At 36.4% G+C, this 20896-nt stretch overlaps 2 protein-coding genes across 3 annotated transcripts in view; both read right to left on the bottom strand.

The window, feature by feature from the left end:
* The window catches only part of LOC123683828 (transient-receptor-potential-like protein), a 44078-nt gene extending 42797 nt beyond the window's left edge, over positions 1-1281 (bottom strand). Inside the window, exons 1-2 of one of the 2 annotated variants that reach the window (XM_045622758.1) lie at positions 1212-1281; positions 151-304 (exon numbers count right to left, since the gene is read on the bottom strand). The gene's annotated coding sequence lies outside the window, so the exon portion shown is untranslated. Of the gene's footprint in view, positions 1-150; positions 305-520; positions 652-1211 lie in introns of those variants that run through there. The other variant, XM_045622757.1, reaches the window with a different exon arrangement.
* A 5186-nt stretch (positions 1282-6467) lies between these two features.
* The window catches only part of LOC123683830 (FMRFamide-related peptides type HF-4), a 29232-nt gene continuing 14803 nt past the window's right edge, over positions 6468-20896 (bottom strand). The window contains exon 2 of the mRNA XM_045622761.1: positions 6468-7229. Coding sequence (XP_045478717.1) covers positions 6598-7229 — 632 coding nt within the window. The 3' untranslated portion in view covers positions 6468-6597. The remainder of the gene's footprint in view (positions 7230-20896) is intronic.

Genomic DNA, 20896 nt, shown 5'->3' on the forward strand with positions numbered 1-20896 from the left:
ATTATTTCCAATTTTTTTTTTAATTTTCTTAATTTTATCGTTGAAATGCCTCTTGTGGAACAATTCATGATTCAATCTGTGAAAAGTTATAACAATCTGCTATTCAGAATCCAAAAAAGAAAAAATATTTTAGTGGAAAATCAAACTTACCTACTTCACTCAATTTTTTTCAGTCGCTACGTTAACTAGAATTTTTCAGATTCTCTTTGGAGTATTCCAAAATCGATTATATCCCCTCCAGTCGCCATTTCATCATCAAAGCAAACCACAAAGTTGATTTCATAAAACAGACGTTAATAGAATCCTAAAAAAAAAACTGCTATCGATAAGTTATTCAATACAAGCCATAAAATTGCGAATTTGAGTTGGATGAAGTTCATATCTCGTGAATAATCTATCATGGACCTGAATTTTGATGGGTTTTATGCTCCTATAAATGAGCATCGGAAGTTGATCCCGATATAAACACATTGTTTTCGGAATTACAAGCTAGAACTAACGTTGAGTATACGGAACTTACCTACTTTACAGATTCTGGATGGCTGTAACAATCGATATTTGTACTGGATGTATAGAAATAAACATTCAGAATTGCGGCTGAATCATCTCTATCAATTTCTACGTAAGAGAATACGATAACTTTTGAATTATAAGTTTCAAAGGAAACTTGATGACTGCATTAATGCTCTAAACGTCAAACTGATATCTGATTCGAATAATATGGTTCTATGAATACCTAGTACCTACCTATCTATGGTCGCCAATTTTGATGTGGTATCCTAAATGTTCCTTATATTACAGCAAGATGTATCATTCTGTGGTTCTAAATCTGAGTATTGTTCAAGATTGAAGAATATGATATGAAATATTATTTGTACAGTGTTAATTGTTTATGATTGTTTTGAAAAACTATGATTTGACTTGTTCAATGAATGAGATAGCGAGAAGCCAGGCAGATTATTAAAGTTAGATGATGTGGAATGACAATGTTACATGTAAAAATGTGGTTCCATTCATTCATCGAAAAAGGTGAGACATTTACTCAATTATTGAATATAGACTTTGAACAAAATCTTCACGAATTCTTATAAGACTTTCCGAAAAGAAGCCCTAAACAAAAAATTCGAAAAAGTACTTACAGTATTTTCCGATATAAACACATTGGTTTCGGAATTACAATCTAGAACCAACGTTGAATATACGGAACTTACCTACTTTACAGATTCTGGATGGCTGTAACAATCGATATTTGTACTGGATGAATAGAAATAAACATTCAGAATTGCGGTGTAATCATCTCTATTAATTTCTACGTAAGAGAATACGATAACTTTCTGAATTGTAAGTTTCAAAGGAAACTTGATGACTTCATTAATGCTCTAAACGTCAAACTGATATCTGATTCAAATATTATGGTTCTATGAATACCTACCTATCTATGGTCGCGTATTTTGATGCTCCAAAATGTTCCTTATATTACAGCTAGATGTAGTATTCTGTGGCTCTAAATCTGAGTATTGTTCAAGATTGAAGAATAATATATAAAATATTATTTGTACAGTGTAAATTGTTTATGATTGTTTGGAAAAACTGTGATTTGACTTGTTGGGATAGCGAGAAGCCAGGCAGATTATGAAAGCTAGATAATGTGAAATGACAATGTTGATGTTGATGTGATTTCATTCATTCATCGAAATAGGTGAGACATTTACTCAATAATTGAATATAGACTTTGAACAAAATCTTCACGAATTCTTATAAGACTTTCCGAGAAGAAGCCCTAAACAAAAAATTCGTAAGAGTACTTACAGGACAGGAGTTTCTTAAATTGGAAATAAACATTCGAGTTATTATTTTATATACAGGGTGATTCACCGGGATGGCCTATTAGACGTTTATGGAGTACAAATTCCCCAACATGCAAATTTTCAGCACAAAATTGGGATTAGTTTTCCATAAACGTCTAATAGGAATGATGCAATTGAAAATGGTTATATTGGCGACTCGGTCGATTATTTCTTGACATTTCTTATGTCATTCGTGTTCAGTAGGTTATGCCATTCAATCATGGAAATATACACGATTCAACAACCTTCGAAATCAAATTGTTGAATTGTTTTATTAAAATCATTTGTAAATAACGGGTGTTTTTTTTCGAGGTATATAACTTTAAGTTGGCATTACTGTTCAAGATGGCGACCGATTTAACAGCTGTCAAGTGATTTATTCAGTTTGGTTTGGTAATTCATCATGAATAGACTCACGCCTGAACAACGCTTGCAAATAGTTCAATTTCATTCCGAAAATAATGGTTCTGTGCGGAATACGTATCGCGCACTACGTACATTTTATTTTGTTTAGCGATGAAGCGCACTTCTGGTTGAATGGCTACGTCAACAAACAAAACTGCCGCATTTGGAGTGAAGCAAATTCTCAAGTGTATGTCGAAACACCGTTACATCCAGAAAACTGACTTTTTGGTGCGCTTTATGGGCTGGTGGAATCATTGGTCCGTACTTCTTCAAAAACGATGATGGCCAGAACGTTACAGTCAATGGTGATCGGTATAGAGCCATGATTACTAACTTTTTCATTCCTGAATTGAACAACCATGATGTCCAGGAGCTGTGGTTCCAACAAGACGGCGCAACATGTCACACAGCTCGTGCCACAATCGATTTATTGAAAGACACGTTTGGTGACCGCCTAATTTCACGTTTTGGACCTGTGAATTGGCCTCCAAGATCTTGTGGTTTAACACCGCTAGATTATTTTCTGTGGGGCTATGTAAAGTCATTGGTCTATGCGGATAAGCCACAAACCCTTGACCATATGGAAGACAACATTCGCCGTGTTATTGCCGATATACGGCCACAAATGTTGGAAAAAGTCATCGAAAATTGGACGTCCAGATTGGACTACATCCGAGCCAGCCGTGGCGGTCATATGCCAGAAATCATATTTAAAATGTAATGCCACAAGATTATCTTGCGGATAAATGAAATTCATGTCAATCGAATAGTCCATCGTTGTTTTCTTGCAATTTAAAGTTCTATAGCTCTAAAAAAACACCCTTTACTATGAGAAATTTAAGAAGAACTCATTGTCAACATTATTCAGTTAATGTGAGTTAATTTTCTTTGCGCGATAGAAAAGTATCAGGGCTTACTCACTATTATGGAGATAAAGGAATTTCAGACAGATACAGTAAACAAATTGAGAAATTGCTGCAGGAATACTACAACTGTTAAAAACAATTAAAACTTATTTCAAAACAAAAATAAAGGAATATTCAAATTACAACTAATTGAATGAAAAACTCTAGAGAAAAAAAAACGAACCAATCCAATTCATCCATTCCATTCTATTCTGAAATCGATTTCCATCAAATCGTTCCCAGCGAATTTTCGATGCGCTGTTCTTATTGCCATCTCGAGGAATAAATATATTTCTGGAAGGAATGTAAATCTCCAGATTAATTTGTAGCCACAACGACAAGTCATAAATAAGATTCCCCTTTTCTTCCCGACTAGCGACTTCTGCCAGATCCTGAAACAGGAAATTCCATTTTTTCCAAGTGATAAACTCCAAACCGTTGTCTTCACTTTACTGCATAAGCATTCACAGATTCGGCGACGTGAAAAGGATTCTCAGGCGTATGATTTTTGGTCCTGCACTTTGGGATACGATGTTGTTAAAACAAATCTACTTGTAAAGGGTGTTTTTTTAGAGTTATAGAACTTTAAATTGCAATAAAACAACGATGGATCATTCGATTGACATGAATTTTATTTATCCGCAAGATGATCTTGTGGCATTACATTTTAAATATGTTTTCTGACATATGACCGCCACGGCTGGCTCGGATTTAGTCCAATCTAGACGTCCAATTTTCGATTACTTTTTCCATATTTGTGGCCGTATATCGGCAATAACACGGCGAATGTTGTCTTCCAAATGGTCAAGGGTTTGTGACTTATCCGCAGAGACCAATGACTTTACATAGCCCCTCAGAAAGTAGTCTAGCGGTGTTAAATCACAAGATCTTGGAGGCCAATTCACAGGTCCAAAACGTGAAATTAGGCGGTCACCAAATGTGTCTTTCAATAAATCGATTGAGGCACGAGCTGTGTGACATGTTGCGCCGTCTTGTTAGAACCACAGCTCCTGGACATCATGGTTGTTCAATTCAGGAATGAAAAAGTTAGTAATCATGGCTCTATACCGATCACCATTGACTGTAACGTTCTGGCCATCATCGTTTTTGAAGAAGTACGGACCAATGATTCCACCAGCCCATAAAGCGCACCAAACAGTCAGTTTTTCTGGATGTAACGGTGTTTCGACATACACTTGAGAATTAGCTTCACTCCAAATGCGGCAGTTTTGTTTGTTGACGTAGCCATTCAACCAGAAGTGCGCTTCATCGCTAAACACAATAAAATGGACGTAGTGCGCGATACTTATTCCGCACAGAACCATTATTTTCGAAATAAAATTGCACTATTTGCAAGCGCTGTTCAGGCGTGAGTCTATTCATGAAGAATTGCCAAACCAAAGTGAGAATAAATCACTTAACAGCTGTTAAATCGGTCGCCATCTTGAGCAGTAATGCCAACTTAAAGTTGTATACCTCGAAAAAAAAACATCCGTTATATTATAACTACATAGTAACCTCGGATATTCCTGTTTAAATGAACGTGAAGTTTTGAACGTGAAGTCGAGGCTTTGAAAATTAAAATAAGTTCTTGTTTTACGGCAGATAAAAATTATTAATTTGTTTTGGTTGAAAAAAATTTAATTTTTCCACGTGTTATTTCTGTGGTAGAAATACCAGACAGATACATACCCTTTATCGGTTAAAACATCTGTAGGATTATTAATTGTTCCAATAAAGCTTCTTGAACGAGCTGTAGGATTCGAGAACTATGAAACTTTTCGACTTTTATTACTTTTCTTACCTCTAATTGGATTTTCTCAAGAATTGGGTGAATGTTTGGTGAATTTGTTAAATCGACAATTATTATTATCGATTAAAAAGCATTAATATATTAATTCAATTCATTAACAATATAACCTGGGGGTGAAGTTTCAAGGTGATTTCAACGTCAGGTAGATTTTTTGAAAAGAAAATATACATTTTTCTTTGCAGAATCTCAGTCTTGGTGAATAACCAGGAATATTTTGTCTTATTGGTAATAAAATGAATCCTTGTTGGGATATGAAGTGTAATATGCATGGAATAGTTATGATGATAATCTTCTACACACAAACTACTGAGCATATTTGAAGAAATGGGTAGGTACTCAAAGAGAGTTCACAGCGTCGAGAAATAGATTAGAATTAGGATGAAATATTCGTCAAAGTTACGATCTAAAACATTCTGAGGTTTCAAGGGAGTAGCTCACGTCCAGGAGAAGCCTCGGGAATATCATCAATTTTTTCTCGAAAATTTCAGATTTATACCTATAATTTCTGAAGTAATGTACAGGTTGGGCAAATAAGCGAGGTGAGCGGCTATATCTCAGGATCCACTCATCGTAGAGACTTGCGGTAAAAATTTTTTACCACTAAAGTGTACAAGAAAACACACTGGAAATTGTTTTGAAGTTCATACCTCTACCGCTAGGGGGCGTAATAGCTATCGTCGAGTAGAAAAATGAATTTTACTCGAAAATGTTTCATATGAAGTTGAAGAAAAAATATCATCACTGTAATCCATGGAAAATTCTCTATCTTTTTGAATTGCCACTTTCGATTTTACGACATCAAATAAGGGTAGGGGAAAGAGAGAAATCCAACTGATTGAAATGCCTGTTTGGCTCAACATTTTTGAGCAAATTAGATCTCGTTTAGGAGATAATATCTTGTTGATTGAGGACAGAATATACTCACGATAAATTTGTTTTTTCTGCTTTCGATAGGGGGCGCTAAGTCAGAAGTTCATTGTTTTGTTCATTTCACTCCGAAATTTCAAATGTAATGATAGGATTTTATTAACAGAAACTGAAATTCCATCAAATTTGCATGATAAAAATCAGAAGGTCGCAAAGCGATAGTTTCAGGCGTTCTGAAGTTATGGCTGAAAGAAGATACTCTTCAACTGATGCACTGCGAAAAACCGAAGTGTGTCTTTAAGTTCTGACAGAAACAGAAATCCCATCAAATTTTTTTTGTTTTGAAGAAATTCGAACTCGAAGTTATGGAAAAAATTGAATTTCCATCAAAAATCGTTATATCTCCTAAAGTATTCGTCACAGACCCCTCAAATAAAACATTTTTTGAACATCTAGTTCTGATCTAAAACATAGTGAGGTTTCATTGGCGTAGCTCACGTCCAGAAGAAGTTTCAGCCTAAGGAATATCCCCAATTTAGCAGCCTTGAGAAAATATACAAATTTCTCTCAGAAATCTTTCTATCGACTTGAAATGAGGAAAATTGTATGCATGCAATGAAACATCTTCAATTTTTATTAACATGTAATTACAAAATATCAGAAGGATCAAAAAACAAATTATCACATAGATATTATTCCAGCCAAAATAATATTTATTCAACATTTAATTTTCCAAATCGTGTGATGAAAAACAAGAACTTTACACATCACTCTCACATCTCCGCTGTCCCTGGAACTCCAACTGCGCGAACAGTCTCGACAGCGGCGACTCGTAGAATCGGCGCAGCTGGCTCAGTAGCTTCAGATCCTCCTGCGTCAGCTCCAAGTGTTGGGAGTGGTCTTCTTTGGTGCGTCCAAAGCGTAGGAAATTGCTGTTTCTGCCGAACCTCAAGAAGTTGCTGTTGCGTTTGGTGTCTGGTTCAAAGGTGGCCTCCCTCTTGGATCTCTCATGTTCACCTGGAGTGGGCAGGCTTCTTCCAAACCTGAGGTAGTCCCGGCTTCTGGATAACCTTTGGTGGGGTGGATCCCTGCCGAATCTTAAGAAATCCTGCTTGCTCCTGCCGAATCTGACAAAATAGTCACTTCGAAGCATCTTTGCGCCTCTGGTAGGCCTTGGATCAGGGTCGTTGGAAGATCTTCTTTGCTCGTATCTGCCTAGGTTTTCGCTACGCTTTTCTGCCGGTTCGAAGATGTCCTCTTGGTCTGTGTAGTCCTCGAAGGGTATTATATTGGGGTCGTAGTTGTCAGAGAAGGGGTAGTTGTCGTCATTGTAAGCCCAGGTGTACTGTGTTAGCACCAATACCAATAGACCGGAAATGTACATTGGTGAATCTGAAAAAAACGAGATATTTGAGAGTGATTCAGACGTTTTGGGTTGAGGAAATAAAGGGTGTCTTTTTTAGAGCTATAGAATTTTAAATTGCAATAAAACAACGATGGATTATTCGATTGACATGAATTTTATTCATCCGCAAGATAATCTTGTGGCATTACATTTTAAATATGATTTCTGGCATATGACCGCCACGGCTGGCTCGGATGTAGTCCAATCTGGACGTCCAATTTTCGATTACTTTTTCCAACATTTGTGGCCGTATATCGGCAATAACACGGCGAATGTTGTCTTCCAAATGGTCAAGGGTTTGTGGCTTATCCGCATAGACCAATGACTCTACATAGTCCCACAGAAAGTAGTCTAGCGGTGTTAAATCACAAGATCTTGGACGCCAATTCACAGGTCCAAAACGTGAAATTAGGCGGTCACCAAACGTGTCTTTCAATAAATCGATTGTGGCACGAGCTGTGTGACATGTTGCGCCGTCTTGTTGGAACCACAGCTCCTGGACATCATGGTTGTTCAAATCAGGAATGAAAAAGTTAGTAATCATGGCTCTATACCGATCACTATTGACTGTAACGTTCTGACCAGCATCGTTTTTGAAGAAGTACGGACCAATGATTCAACCAGCCCATAAAGCGCATCAAACAGTCAGTTTGTTCTGGATGTAACGGTGTTTCGACATACACTTGAGGATTAGCTTCACTCCAAATGCGGCAGTTTTGTTTGTTGACGTAGCCATTCAACCAGAAGTGCGTTTCATCGCTAAATAAAATAAAATGGACGTAGTGCGCGATACGTATTCCGCACAGAACCATTATTTTCGAAATTGAATTGCACTTTTTGCAAGCGTTGTTCAGGCGTGAGTCTATTCATGATGAATTGCCAAACCAAACTGATAATAAATCACTTGACAGCTGTTAAATCGGTCGTCATCTTGAACAGTATTGCCAACTTAAAGTTATATACCACGAAAAAGAACACCCGTTAGATATGCAATTTTGCTGGTTAATCGAGTATCAAAATTCCATTGGAAAAATACAAAAATACGGATTTGAACCAGCTGGAAAAAGCTCCCAGCCCCCGTCACTGCAACTCTGATGTTAGGTTATAATCAACTTATCACCAATTATGGCAATTACTATCGACTAAATCAATTCATTATGTACAGCGCTTCCTCCTGGAATAAATGAAATTACTGATACGTTTAATTTTCTATTTTTTTTTAGGCCGAGTTCTTCCACGTGCCTTTTAAAATCACTAATCTTCATTTCATATAGTTTGCTTGAAAGCGCATGAATTTCAATAATATTCGAGATCCAAGAACATCGTCACTGTAATGGGAAAACTTCAAATTATATCCGTCAGAATACACAGATTAATGAAAAAAATTATTTATCCTGAAGGCTATTGGGAACGAGATATGCTGATATTGATTGTTGGCGATATTTTCATTGAAATTTGCTTTGATGTAGCATCTATAAAGTCTTCACGTTCTGTTTCCATTTATACATGTTTTTATTTTTTATGAATTCAATTTTGGGGATATTTGGGTACCATATGAAGTGCTGTAATATATCTAAATTTATAAAGGATTGTTTTTTTCGAGGTATATAACTTTAAGTTAGCATTACTGTTCAAGATGGCGTCCGATTTAACAGCTGTCAAGTGATTTATTCTCAGTTTGGTTTGGCTATTCATCTTGAATAGACTCACGCCTGAACAACGCTTGCAAATAGTGCAATTTTATTTCGAAAATAATGGTTCTGTGCGGAATACGTATCGCGCACTACGTCCATTTCATTTTGTTTAGCGATGAAGCGCACTTCTAATTGAATGGCTAAGTCAACAAACAAAACTGCCGCATTTCGAGTGAAGCTAATCCTCAAGTGTATGTCGAAACACCGTTACATCCAGAAAAACTGACTGTTTGGTGCGCTTTATGGGCTGGTGGAATCATTGGTCCGTACTTCTTCAAAAACGATGATGGCCAGAACGTTACAGTCAATGATGATCGGTATAGAGCCATGATTACTAACTTTTTCATTCCTGAATTGAACAACCATGATGTCCAGGAGCTGTGATTCTAACAAGGACGGCGCAACATGTCACACAGCTCGTGCCACAATCGATTTATTGAAAGACACGTTTGGCAACCGCCAATTTCACGTTTTGGACCTGTGAATTGGCCTCCAAGATCTTGTGATTTAACACCGCTAGACTACTTTCTGTGGGGCTATGTGAAGTCTTGGTCTATGCGGATAAGCCACAAACCCTTGACCATTTGGAAGACAACATTCGCCGTGTTATTGCCGATATACGGCCACAAATGTTCGAAAAAGTCATCGAAAATTGGACGTCCAGATTGGACTACATCCGAGCCAGCCGTGGCGGTCATATGCCAGAAATCATATTTAAAATGTAATGCCACAAGATTATCCTGCGGATAAATAAAATTTATGTCAATCGGATTATTCATCGTTGTTTTATTGCAATTTAAACTTCTATAGCTCTAAAAAAAACACCCTTTTTAACAAAAAACAAAGTAACTGAGGACACCATTCGAAAAGTTATATTCTTGAGGAATCAAGCTTTAATTCAAAAAAAATCTTTCCTAAATCGGCCAAAGGATTCAAAAGAAAATGAGCCACAAACTTGTAACTCTATTGGTAACGTCTTATCTTTCCCTTCACGTTATTGTTAATTATTATTCTGTTGGCACACCCTGAATATTTTCCACACGTTGATTAGGACCGTAGTTACCGTTATGGCAATTCACCACTAAATTGTGCAGATGAAATAGCTGCGATTCAGTTAGGTCCATTTGGGATTCCAGACACAATATTCTGGAAGTTCTGGAATCACCTCACCATATCTAGGACATACACAGCCCTATAGGAATTAGTTCAATTGGTAACTACTCATGAACATAGGGAGTATGTATGTACCATCTCGAATACAGAGTGTAGATATGTTCATTTCTACCTTCCCGGATGTAACAGTAACTATTTCAATAAAATGGAAGTTATTTCATTTGTTGTAGATGAGAAGGATTCCAAGAATATCAATTTCTATACAACAAGCAACTGGGCAATTCTAGATGGTTTTCTGGTATGAAGCTGAATCTTTTATAAAGGAAGAAAACTACTTTCAATGTGATAGAAAACCATAAGAAGCAATTTTGTAATTTTTATCAACCACCAGGTAATTTTTCGTATTCTGTAGAACATGACCTCTTGAACAAGACAGTCCAGAGATTCAACTCAATCCTGTGACTAGTTTTCGAGATACAGGGTGTAGAAGTTGGAAAATAGCATTTCTTTAAAGTAACATTTCTCGTAGAAAAACATCTTGACTGAAACACTTTTGCGCATCAAATATTGCTTATCCATAAGGTAATAATTTTAGACTGGTTTTCAATGAAAATTATTGTTAGATACGGGGTGAGTCAAACATTATTCTACACTTTTCCACTGTTTGATGTACAGATGGCGGTGCTAGTATAAAATATATGTGATTTTTAGTTAGTACCAACCTTCAAACGATACGTGTCAAATTTTGACAGAAGTTCGACCATTAGTTTGTGAGATATTGCGTTGTGAGTGTAGCTACTTTTGTTATTTGAGAAAAAGATGGAACAAGAATTTCGTGTGCTGATAAAATATTGCTTTTTGAAGGGAAATATACAGTTGAAGCAAAATCTTGGCTTGATGAAAAGTTTCGGAAAATCAACCATCATTGATGGGTATGCTAAGTTTAAAGGTGGTGAAATGAGCACCGAAGACGGCGAAAGCAGTGGACGCCCAAAAGAGACTGTCACAGACGAAAAAATAAAAAAAACACAAAATAATTTTGAATGACCGTAAAGTGATGTTGATCGAGATAGCAGACATTGTGAAGATTTAATGTGAACGTGTACATCATATCATTTACGAATATTTGTACATGAGAATGCTGTGTGCAAAATGGGTGCCGCGCGAGCTCATAATCGATCAAAAGCAACAACGTGTTAATGATTCTGAGCAGTGTTTGAAGCTGTTCCAGTGCAATTAGCCTGGATTTTTGCGTCAATATGTGACAATGGATGAAACATGGCTCCATCATTTCACTCCGGAGTCCAATTGACTGTCAGCTGAGTGGACTGCACACGATGAACCGAATCCAAAGCGAGGAAAAACACAACAGTCAGCTGACAAGGTTATGGCATCAGTATTCTGAGATGCGCAAGGTATAATATTCATTGATTACCTCCAAAAGGGCCAGACCATTAACAGCGATTATTATATAGCGTTATTGGATCGTTTAAAGGATGAAATCGTTAAAAAACTGCCCCATTCGAATGAAAAAAGGTGCTGTTTGATCAAGACAATGCGCCGTGTAACAAATAAATGAAAACAATTGCAAAATTGCATGGGCTTCGAATTGCTTCTGCATCCACCGTATTCGCCAGATCTGGCCCCCAGCGACGTTTTCCTGTTCTCAGACCTCAAAAGGTTGCTCGCTGGAAAGAAATTTAGCTCAAATGAAGAAGTAATCCCCCAAAACTGAGGCATATTTTGACGCGAAAGACAAAACATACTACAAAAATGGTATCGAAAAGTTGGTTTAACACATCAATTCCTAGCCTCAGGGTGGTAAGGCTTAAAATTCGAGAAATGAACCAAGTGATAAACTGCTGCTCTGCCATACTTCTCATTTTACGCAGATTCACCTGTTTGTGAAACGGCATCTTGTGTCAAATTAAATCTGTGAAGTGAACTTAGGTCGGAAGGAGTTAATCTGCATATCGTTGGTGTATAACAAATGCTCTAATCCAATATCTCGTCGAGTTTCACTGTGGTGGGAGTGCATTAATGAACTAAGACGGTGGTGAGGTTAATTTGATTCGATGATGTCAAAGGGTACAGTTGTAAATTTCTGTACCCAAACGATAAAACTACAACTGGGTTCAATTTATAACAGGCCAATTGAAAAGTCCTCGGTCTACCATAGTGACACACATTTTTTTGGCAAAATTCGATTTTGTTATTCAACATTATTTTATTTGTTGAAATTCTCGAATAAACTTTATTATTATTATTATAACATAGTTGCCTTCGAGGGCGATACAGCGATTATAGCGATCTTCCAACTTTTCGATAACATTTTTGTAGTACGATTTGTCTTTCGCTTCAAAATAGGCCTCAGTTTCGGCGATTACTTCTTCATTGACGCTAAATTTCTTTCCAGCGAGCATTCTTTTGAATGAACGAATATAAATTCGTGTTTTTATCTCGTGAAAAGTCTACACAGGTCATACATCAACTTTTCCGTAATATGAAGTGTCGTAAAGATCTAAAAAATGGAGACTAACATGTATTCAAATTATCCTACAGGCTGGTGCAACATGTTACACTGATTGAATTGAGCTACCAAGCTATGTTTAATGATTTTTATGGCCGGAATTGGAAGATATTGATGTGGAAGATGTTTATTTTCAACAAGACGGCACTACGTGCTACACAAGCAGCGAAGCAATCCCAATTTTGCAAGAAAAGTTTCCTGGTAATGTTATTTCTCGAAAATATAATCAAAATTGGGCACCGAGATCTTGTGATTTAACACCTTTAGACTTTATTCTTTGGGGGCACGTGAAATATAAGGTCCACAATCGATTCAATACCTCAAAGATGGAATTCGTGAAGTTATCGAGACATTAGAATCCGAACCAGTATATTTTAATTTTCTAGGGTCCTTCCGTTTGGAAGTTATCATGTTTCTGGAAGGACGGACGGACAGATTCAAATTTGAGGACGGATTCGTCTTCAGAGAGTAGAACCTTATCATTGATAGATCGTTCGATTCCCTCAATGAATAGGAAAACATTTTTCATACTGCCATATCCCATTTTGAAAACCTCGCCCAGTATCAAAAACCCGCCTGGGAAAATTCCAAGATACCCCTCCAGAATTTAGAGGAAAGTCATACTTTAATCTCGGCGTCAAAAAGGGCCCACCCCCATGTATATTTCGTCAGGCTCACAGCTGGGCCTCCAGGCGGGTATATTTCACAATCATTAAATTCAAGTCAGGTCCCGATATTCAGCTTCAATTTGTACGTACACAGTTGACGATTTATCTCCTCCACACTTTCTTATTTAGCACGTAAAACATTCAACAAGCGAAGTCTTTTCCTAAATCACGGCCGAGCTGAATCTCGGTAATTGATGTAGGATACTTTGTGTACGTGTTGCTCCCCATTTTTTTAGACCTTTACGACACGTCATATCACGGCAAAGTTGATGTATGACCTATGTGGACTTTTCACGGGACAAAAACAGGTTTTCACACGAATTTATATTCGTTTGTTGCTCAGCTCTAGCGGGAATTCTGCAATGGTAGAATCCTTTATGCATAGAAAAATTTTGTCGTGTTTTTACCTTGTCAACTTCAAATTGTGAATAATCATATTCAAATTGGGACGAAATTTATCTCAAAACTTAGATAGAGGGAGCATATGTCATTTTTAGTAAGCAAATTTTGTCCCCAACATGAACTATCAAAGTTGACATGAAGCGCGCGGAAATTAAAACATAACAGTGATACGATATTTCACTCAATTCGCGAGTTTCTCTACAAAGAACGCACTTCTCATGTCCCAAAGTGAATCAACGTTTCATATTAACTCAAAATATATTGAAATAAATACCTAAATATATCAGAAATTCAGGAAATGAACTTCAAGCGCGCCAAACGACGTGAAACAACCGATGACACTAGGAGAGCAAAAGTTGGCAAACCTTGGATTTCAGCAGATAGATACAGAAAATAATAAATATTCTGCTTATTAGAAATTCGACAATCAGAAAAAATATCGGATTCCAAATATTCAAATTTGCATATTTAATCGGGAATTACTCAAATAAATATATTTCATTCAATATAATATACATTTGTAACGATATAGTGAAATTGTGGATTTGAGAGTATATCACAATCCGACAACGTAATCTAAACATGTTTAGGACATGTAAAAATTGCGTATAATCCCTCTATCTATGTTTATTACTTTATGGAATTTATTATTCCCTTTTTTTATCTGTGAAAAAACATTCAATAATCTAATTTTGAAATTATTCTGGATCTTTTCATTTTTCAAAATTAAACTTTAGTTTACAGTCGTTCACTACTCCCTATTGACATAAAATTTTTCATGATCAATTGCTGCTTTTGCGGCTGTGATTACAACTTTGAGGTCTTGAATCGATTGTGGATCTCATCTTTCACATAGTCCAAAAAAATAAAATCACAAGATCCTCCTGACCAATTGTGATCACTTCTTCGAGATATAACACGCCCAAGAAACTTTTCTTACAAAATTGCGATTGTTATGCTGCTTGTGTGGCACGTAACGCTGTCTTGTTGAAAATAAACTTCGTTCACATCAATATCTTCCAATTCCGGCCATAAAAATCATTAAACATAGCTCGGTAGCTCAATCCAATCAGCGTAACAGTTGCACCAGCCTGTAGGATAATTTGTATACATGTTAGTCTCCATTTTTTCGATCTTTACGACACTTCATATTACGGCAAAGTTGATGTATGACCTGTGTAGACTTTTCACGAGACAAAAACAAGTTTTCCACGAATTCATATTCGTTTGTTGCCCAGCTACGGCGTATGGATTCTGCTCTGGTGGAATCCTTTATACATAGAAAACTTTTTGTCCCATCTAGACGTGTTGAAAATACTGCTTGTTAATGTTAAGTTCATGACTGGAGATGCGTAATTTTTTGTGATGGGAGTAACGAGCTTCTAAAGGGTGTTATTTTTAGAGTTATAGAACTTTAAATTGCAATTTATTTATCCGCAAGATAATCTTCAGGCATTACATTTTAAATATGATTTCTGGCTCGGATGTAGTCCAATCTGGACGTCCAATTTTCGATGACTTTTTCCAACATTTGTGACAATAACACGGCGAATGTTGTCTTCCAAATGGTCAAGGGTTTGTGACTTATCCGCATAGACCAATGACTTTACATAGCCCCACAGAAAGTAGTCTAGCGGTGTTAAATCACAAGATCTTGGAGGCCAATTCACAGTTCCAAAACGTGAAATTAGGCGGTCACCAAACGTGTCTTTCAAATAATCGATTGTGGCACGAGCTGTGTGACATGTTGCGCCGTCTTGTTGGAACCACAGCTCCTGGACATCATGGTTGTTCAATTCAGGAATGAAAAAGTTAGTAATCATGGCTCTATACCGATCACCATTGACTGTAACGTTCTGGCCATCATCGTTTTTGAAGAAGTACGGACCAATGATTTCAGCAGCCCATAAAGCGCACCAAACATTCAGTTTTTCTGGATGTTACGGTGTTTCGACATACACTTGAGGATAAGCTTCACTCCAAATGCGGCAGTTTTGTTTGTTGACGTAGCCATTCAACCAGAAGTAAGCTACATCGCTAAACAAAATAAAATGGACGTAGTGCGCGATACGTATTCCGCACAGAACTATTATTTCCGAAATGAAATTGCACTATTTGCAAGCGTTGTTCAGGCGTGAGTCTATTCATGGTAAATTGTCAAACCAAACTGAAAATAAATCACTTGACAGCTGTTAAATCGGTCGTCATCTTGAACAGTTATGGCAACTTAAACTTGTATACCTCGAAAAAAAACACCCTATATTTGTCTAATTTTCTTTTATTCCAATTTCGTTTATTGATTTGTTTTTTTTTTTTGGGGTACAAGGTGGCCTTAATGTGATGTCTCAGCTTTGTTATGAGGAAAGCATTGTCATTCATGGGCCTATTGTGCTCATTGAGATCACAGAACTGTATCGGGTGTCCCAAATTGTTGTTCAGTGAAGAGATTTAGATTTTTAGAATATTCGGGAGCCACCAAACTCTCCTGATTTAACACCGTTAAATATTCGTTTATTCTCCAATATAAAAATGAATTCCTTCAACCGAAAAGACCACATTCTCCCCTAGAAACAACATTTTTCTCGGAAAACGCTTCTTTCTTTGCCATGACTAACAAATCCCCGAAAACAAAATACGCAGGCATATGAATCATAAGCAAGAAGACCTAGATAAATGTCCCTCTGAAGTTGAAATTGACCCAGGACAATGTATTTTGTTACATGGCTTCGTGCTTCAGTTGTTAATCACGTGTTCAAATTGGCCTCATCTTTTGCAGGAATTCAGCCAGCCAAAATGAGCTTGGATGCAGGCGAAGTTACTGTCAATTAGGAATTAAGTTATTGAATCGGTTAAGCTCCGTTCACACCTGGTTGAAAGAGGCGAACTCGACATGGAAATTATCATTTGAATGGAAATATAGTGTGAATGAGGCCTTACGTTTCGAGTATTTCAGTTTTATTAAGTTTACAGGTGGAATTAGCTTTGCCATGGAAACTGAAGAGTTGAATAAATTAACATATTTAATTGATAATTAAATGATAAAATTTTCCGAAAACTTAGCGAAGAAAATTTTTACTTTCTAAGGAAAGATTTTATAATCTTAATTCCATAATACCATGTATGAATGGGTTTAATAGTTCAAAGTTCAAAGAGCAGGTGAATAAAGACCTATCGAATGATGAGAACCCTTGAAAACAAGGACAAAGTGAGGTTAGGTAAACCAATCCGTTTGTGGTCCATTTTTTTTTTATAGAAACAACGTTACGTCGGGTCTTACAACAACATTTCACGTTTCATCAATATTCAGGAGTGCCAACACTTTTCAACAATGGATTATCGATAGTGAGCCCATTTTGTACGTTATTTCTGATTCAGAATTATGAAATTCGAGCTTAGATGGTTTTCATTGGCTTATGGGGACTAAATTAGACCATTACTATCAGATTTTAGAGTGTTTGAGAGCATATGTCAACTATCGATCTGTCATGTGTCATTGTGACAGCTAAAATAGCGCGAAATTTGAATATTCGATTCTTATTTCTAGTTGAATTATTGTCAAAATGGCTTTAAATATTTTTATTTTCCAAAGTGTAGTCAGCTTTCCAATTTTATCTCGATGAGAGGTAATTCAAATTGAATTATCTTTCAGCTATCGTTTCATCATACCTCATATTTCACGTTTTTGAAACCACAGAAGGCTTATTATAGAATTTCATTTTAGTTTGATATTTTAGCATACTTAATTAACCTACCTTCCAAATTTTCTATAGAAAAACAAGATAATGTTAACAATGCAAATTCTGGAATAATGGTTGGTACATTGAATGTTTATAATTTCAGATAATTAGCTGAAAATAGATGACCAATATAATGGGCTTCGATTTTACCCTGTTCAGTCGCTAAATACGCGTGTATTTCATTAAACCCAAAAATCACTAACAAATAATCAATCGTTCATTTCTTCCATTTCCTTGATGTACAGTGTGTCCCAAATTCGATGCTCACTGAAAGCATTTCGAGAACTATAAGAGAAAAAATCTTCAAGGACTCCGATCTCTTTTTTCTAATTAATAAGATATCAGATCATAGATATCTTGATTCGTTCTCGAGTTACAGGGTGTTTCTGAAAAATGCCTGTTTCAAATATTTTTTTTAGAATATCTCGAACAGAAACCAAGATATAACGAAATATTTGAAACAGTTACTTTTCAACGAATCAAGAATATTTATTATTTACATCCTGATATCTTATTATGTCTAAAAAGGGATCAAATATCCTTCAAAATTTTCTCTCTAAGTTTGATAGTTCTAGAGATGATTCCAGTGTGCATCGAATTTGGGACACCCTGTACATGAAATCTGACTGGAAAGGATTTGTTCCTAGTCAAAACTAGCTAGAAGCTTTGTGAAGCTCGAATAGTGTGTTTGTACTCAGGATGAGAACATAAATAAATGATTAGATTACAGTATTATGTTTGTATATTTGTTTTAAAACCCTTTCGGCATGTATTATTGTCATATGGAGATTGAAGGTAGTGTACCTGAAAGAGGCTGCAACCATTTTCCCTACAGAATTATGGATTTGAGACTATTCCAAGTTTTTACAAAATGTTTCCAATAGAAAGATCTTCAAATTCTATACATTCAACAATATAAACTAAAAAGTTGAGGAGCTGTTAAAACATATTTTTCATTAATGAAACTAATAAACCAAAGTTAACAGTATTCACCTGATTGAACACCAACTGAATATTTAATCCTATTATTCACTCAGTGATATTTTGATCTACCCACTCAGTTTCCCAAAAAAAAAAAATGAAATTAATGGTATGAATTTTTCAACAACTGCAAAGGTTGACTTTCAAAATGGCGGAAGTAAACGGATGATTTCTGATTCAGACTCGTTGAAACAGAGGGAGAGATTTTTTCAACTATCAAAGGACTTAATTACGTTACTTCAATTAACGGTAAACCCGATTACTACCACTGTGTTGATCTTCATTTTCCACTGTAATTCGTGATAACAAATTGCTGAAGGACTAGATCATCCTAAATATTTTCGTAATTGGTTGAAGGGAATTGAAACGCGCGAATCTAGAATGATCGGATAAAATTAATTTTTGAGCGTTTGGAATTTCTAGTGTAAGAAATGTATTATAGGGTTTTCCAAAAAGTGGTTTCGTTTTGATATTGAAAAAAAGAGTATTTTTTAGGAGGAATCCGATGGAAGTTTAGTTTTCAATAACGAATAATGCATTACAATTCTTAAAATGTCAAATTTAGTTATGGAAACATTGAATTTCAGTTTCTTTCTGTGTTTTCCGGAAGTTACAGACAACTCCACACAGTGGGAAATTACGGTTTTTCCCCATTTGAAGATCTTCCTCGAAAACTTTTAAAGTATTCATTTTAGGTATAGGGTTTGCTTAAATAACCCCCACTATTTTTGGACGTAGAATCGATTGAAATAATAAAAAATTTAGGTTCTAATTTGAAAATCTTGAGTTTTGATGAATTTGAGTTGTCCAACTTCATGATCTTCTTATGAACACTCTGTACATTTTTGGTCCAAACCGCAAACAGTTTTATAATACTGCGTATTTACAGAATCGAAAAGGAAAACAATTTTTTCGAAAAAAGCTTTTTCTGCAGAAAAATTCGAAAAATGTGAGTCCTCATCGCTACCATTTTCTTCATAACAATCTCATTAACTCTTGAACCGTTGAGTTTTTACCCAAGGTATGGCATATTGCCGAAATTGTCGTCAAAAAAACTACCTAATGATGCAATAATCTACTGGGTGTGCCATTTGAAACAAGGAAGTGAAGGGTGTTTTTTTTTCGAGGTATATAACTTTAAGTTGGCATTACTGTTCAAGATGGCGACCGATTTAACAGCTGTCAAGTGATTTATTCTCAGTTTGGTTTGGCAATTCATCATGAATAGACTCACGCCTGAACAACGCTTGCAAATAGTGCAATTTCATTTCGAAAATAATGGTTCTGAGATTGCCGTTGTTCCCGATTTTCATAAGCGAATTTTGTTTAGCGAACAAACAAAACTGCCGCATTTGGAGTGAAGCTAATCCTCAAGTGTATGTCGAAACACCGTTACATCCAGAAAAACAGACTGTTTGGTGCGCTTTATGGGCTGGTGGAATCATTAGTCCGTACTTCTTCAAAAACGATGATTGCCAGAACGTTACAGTCAATGGTGATCGGTATAGAGCCATAATTACTAACTTTTTCATTCCTGAATTGAACAACCATGATGTCCAGGAGCTGTGGTTCCAACAAGACGGCGCAACATGTCACACAGCTAGTGCCACAATCGATTTATTGAAAGACACGTTTGGTGACAGCCTAATTTCACGTTTTGGACCTGTGAATTGGCCTCCAAGATCTTGTGATTTAACACCGCCAGACTATTTTCTGTGGGGCTATGTAAAGTCATTGGTCTATGCGGATAAGCCACAAACCCTTGACCATTTGGAAGACAACATTCGCCGTGTTATTGCCGATATACGGCCACAAATGTTGGAAAAAGTAATCGAAAATTGGACGTACAGATTGGACTACATCCGAGCCAGCCGTGGCGGTCATATGCCAGAAATCATATTTAAAATGTGATGCCACAAGATTATCTTGCGGATAAATAAAATTCATGTCAATCGAATAATCCATCGTTGTTTTATTGCAACTTAAAGTTCTATAGCTCTAAAAAAAAAACCCCTTTATTATTTCAGCTATTACCCCGCTCAGTTCAATTTCAATTCAGTTTTGTACGCTCACAAGATTTAAAAATTCAAATTTTCCCGCGCTATGAACGTCAAAAATCCACATATTTCCATTCTCGCCAACTTTCAAACGAACTCCATACCGCAAAGCCCACAAATGCTCGCATCGTGAAGAATGAAATTGATGCTTCAATTTACCCCAAATTTTTTCACGCGAGTGAAGCTTTAACACAGCGAAAATTGAGGTGTTTACGTCATTTCGCACATTTGGCGTAACCTCGAACTTGAAACATCGAGTTTTCCGGTACTTGATTCCCCCAGAACGAGGTCTTAACCTAGTTACATTTTCCGTTCCTCGGAATTATTGTTTCCTAAGATAACCAAGACGAAAAAAAAACAACTACTGAGGTCGTCCCGCAAGATATTCGTAATGTCAAATTTAGGATGTCTTGTTCCCTTGAAGATTGAATGCCGCAGTGGGGAAAATTAGGTTTTCACTTCATTTGGAGGA

This window comes from Harmonia axyridis, chromosome 7, assembly GCF_914767665.1.
Source record: "Harmonia axyridis chromosome 7, icHarAxyr1.1, whole genome shotgun sequence".
NCBI lineage: Eukaryota > Metazoa > Arthropoda > Insecta > Coleoptera > Coccinellidae > Harmonia > Harmonia axyridis.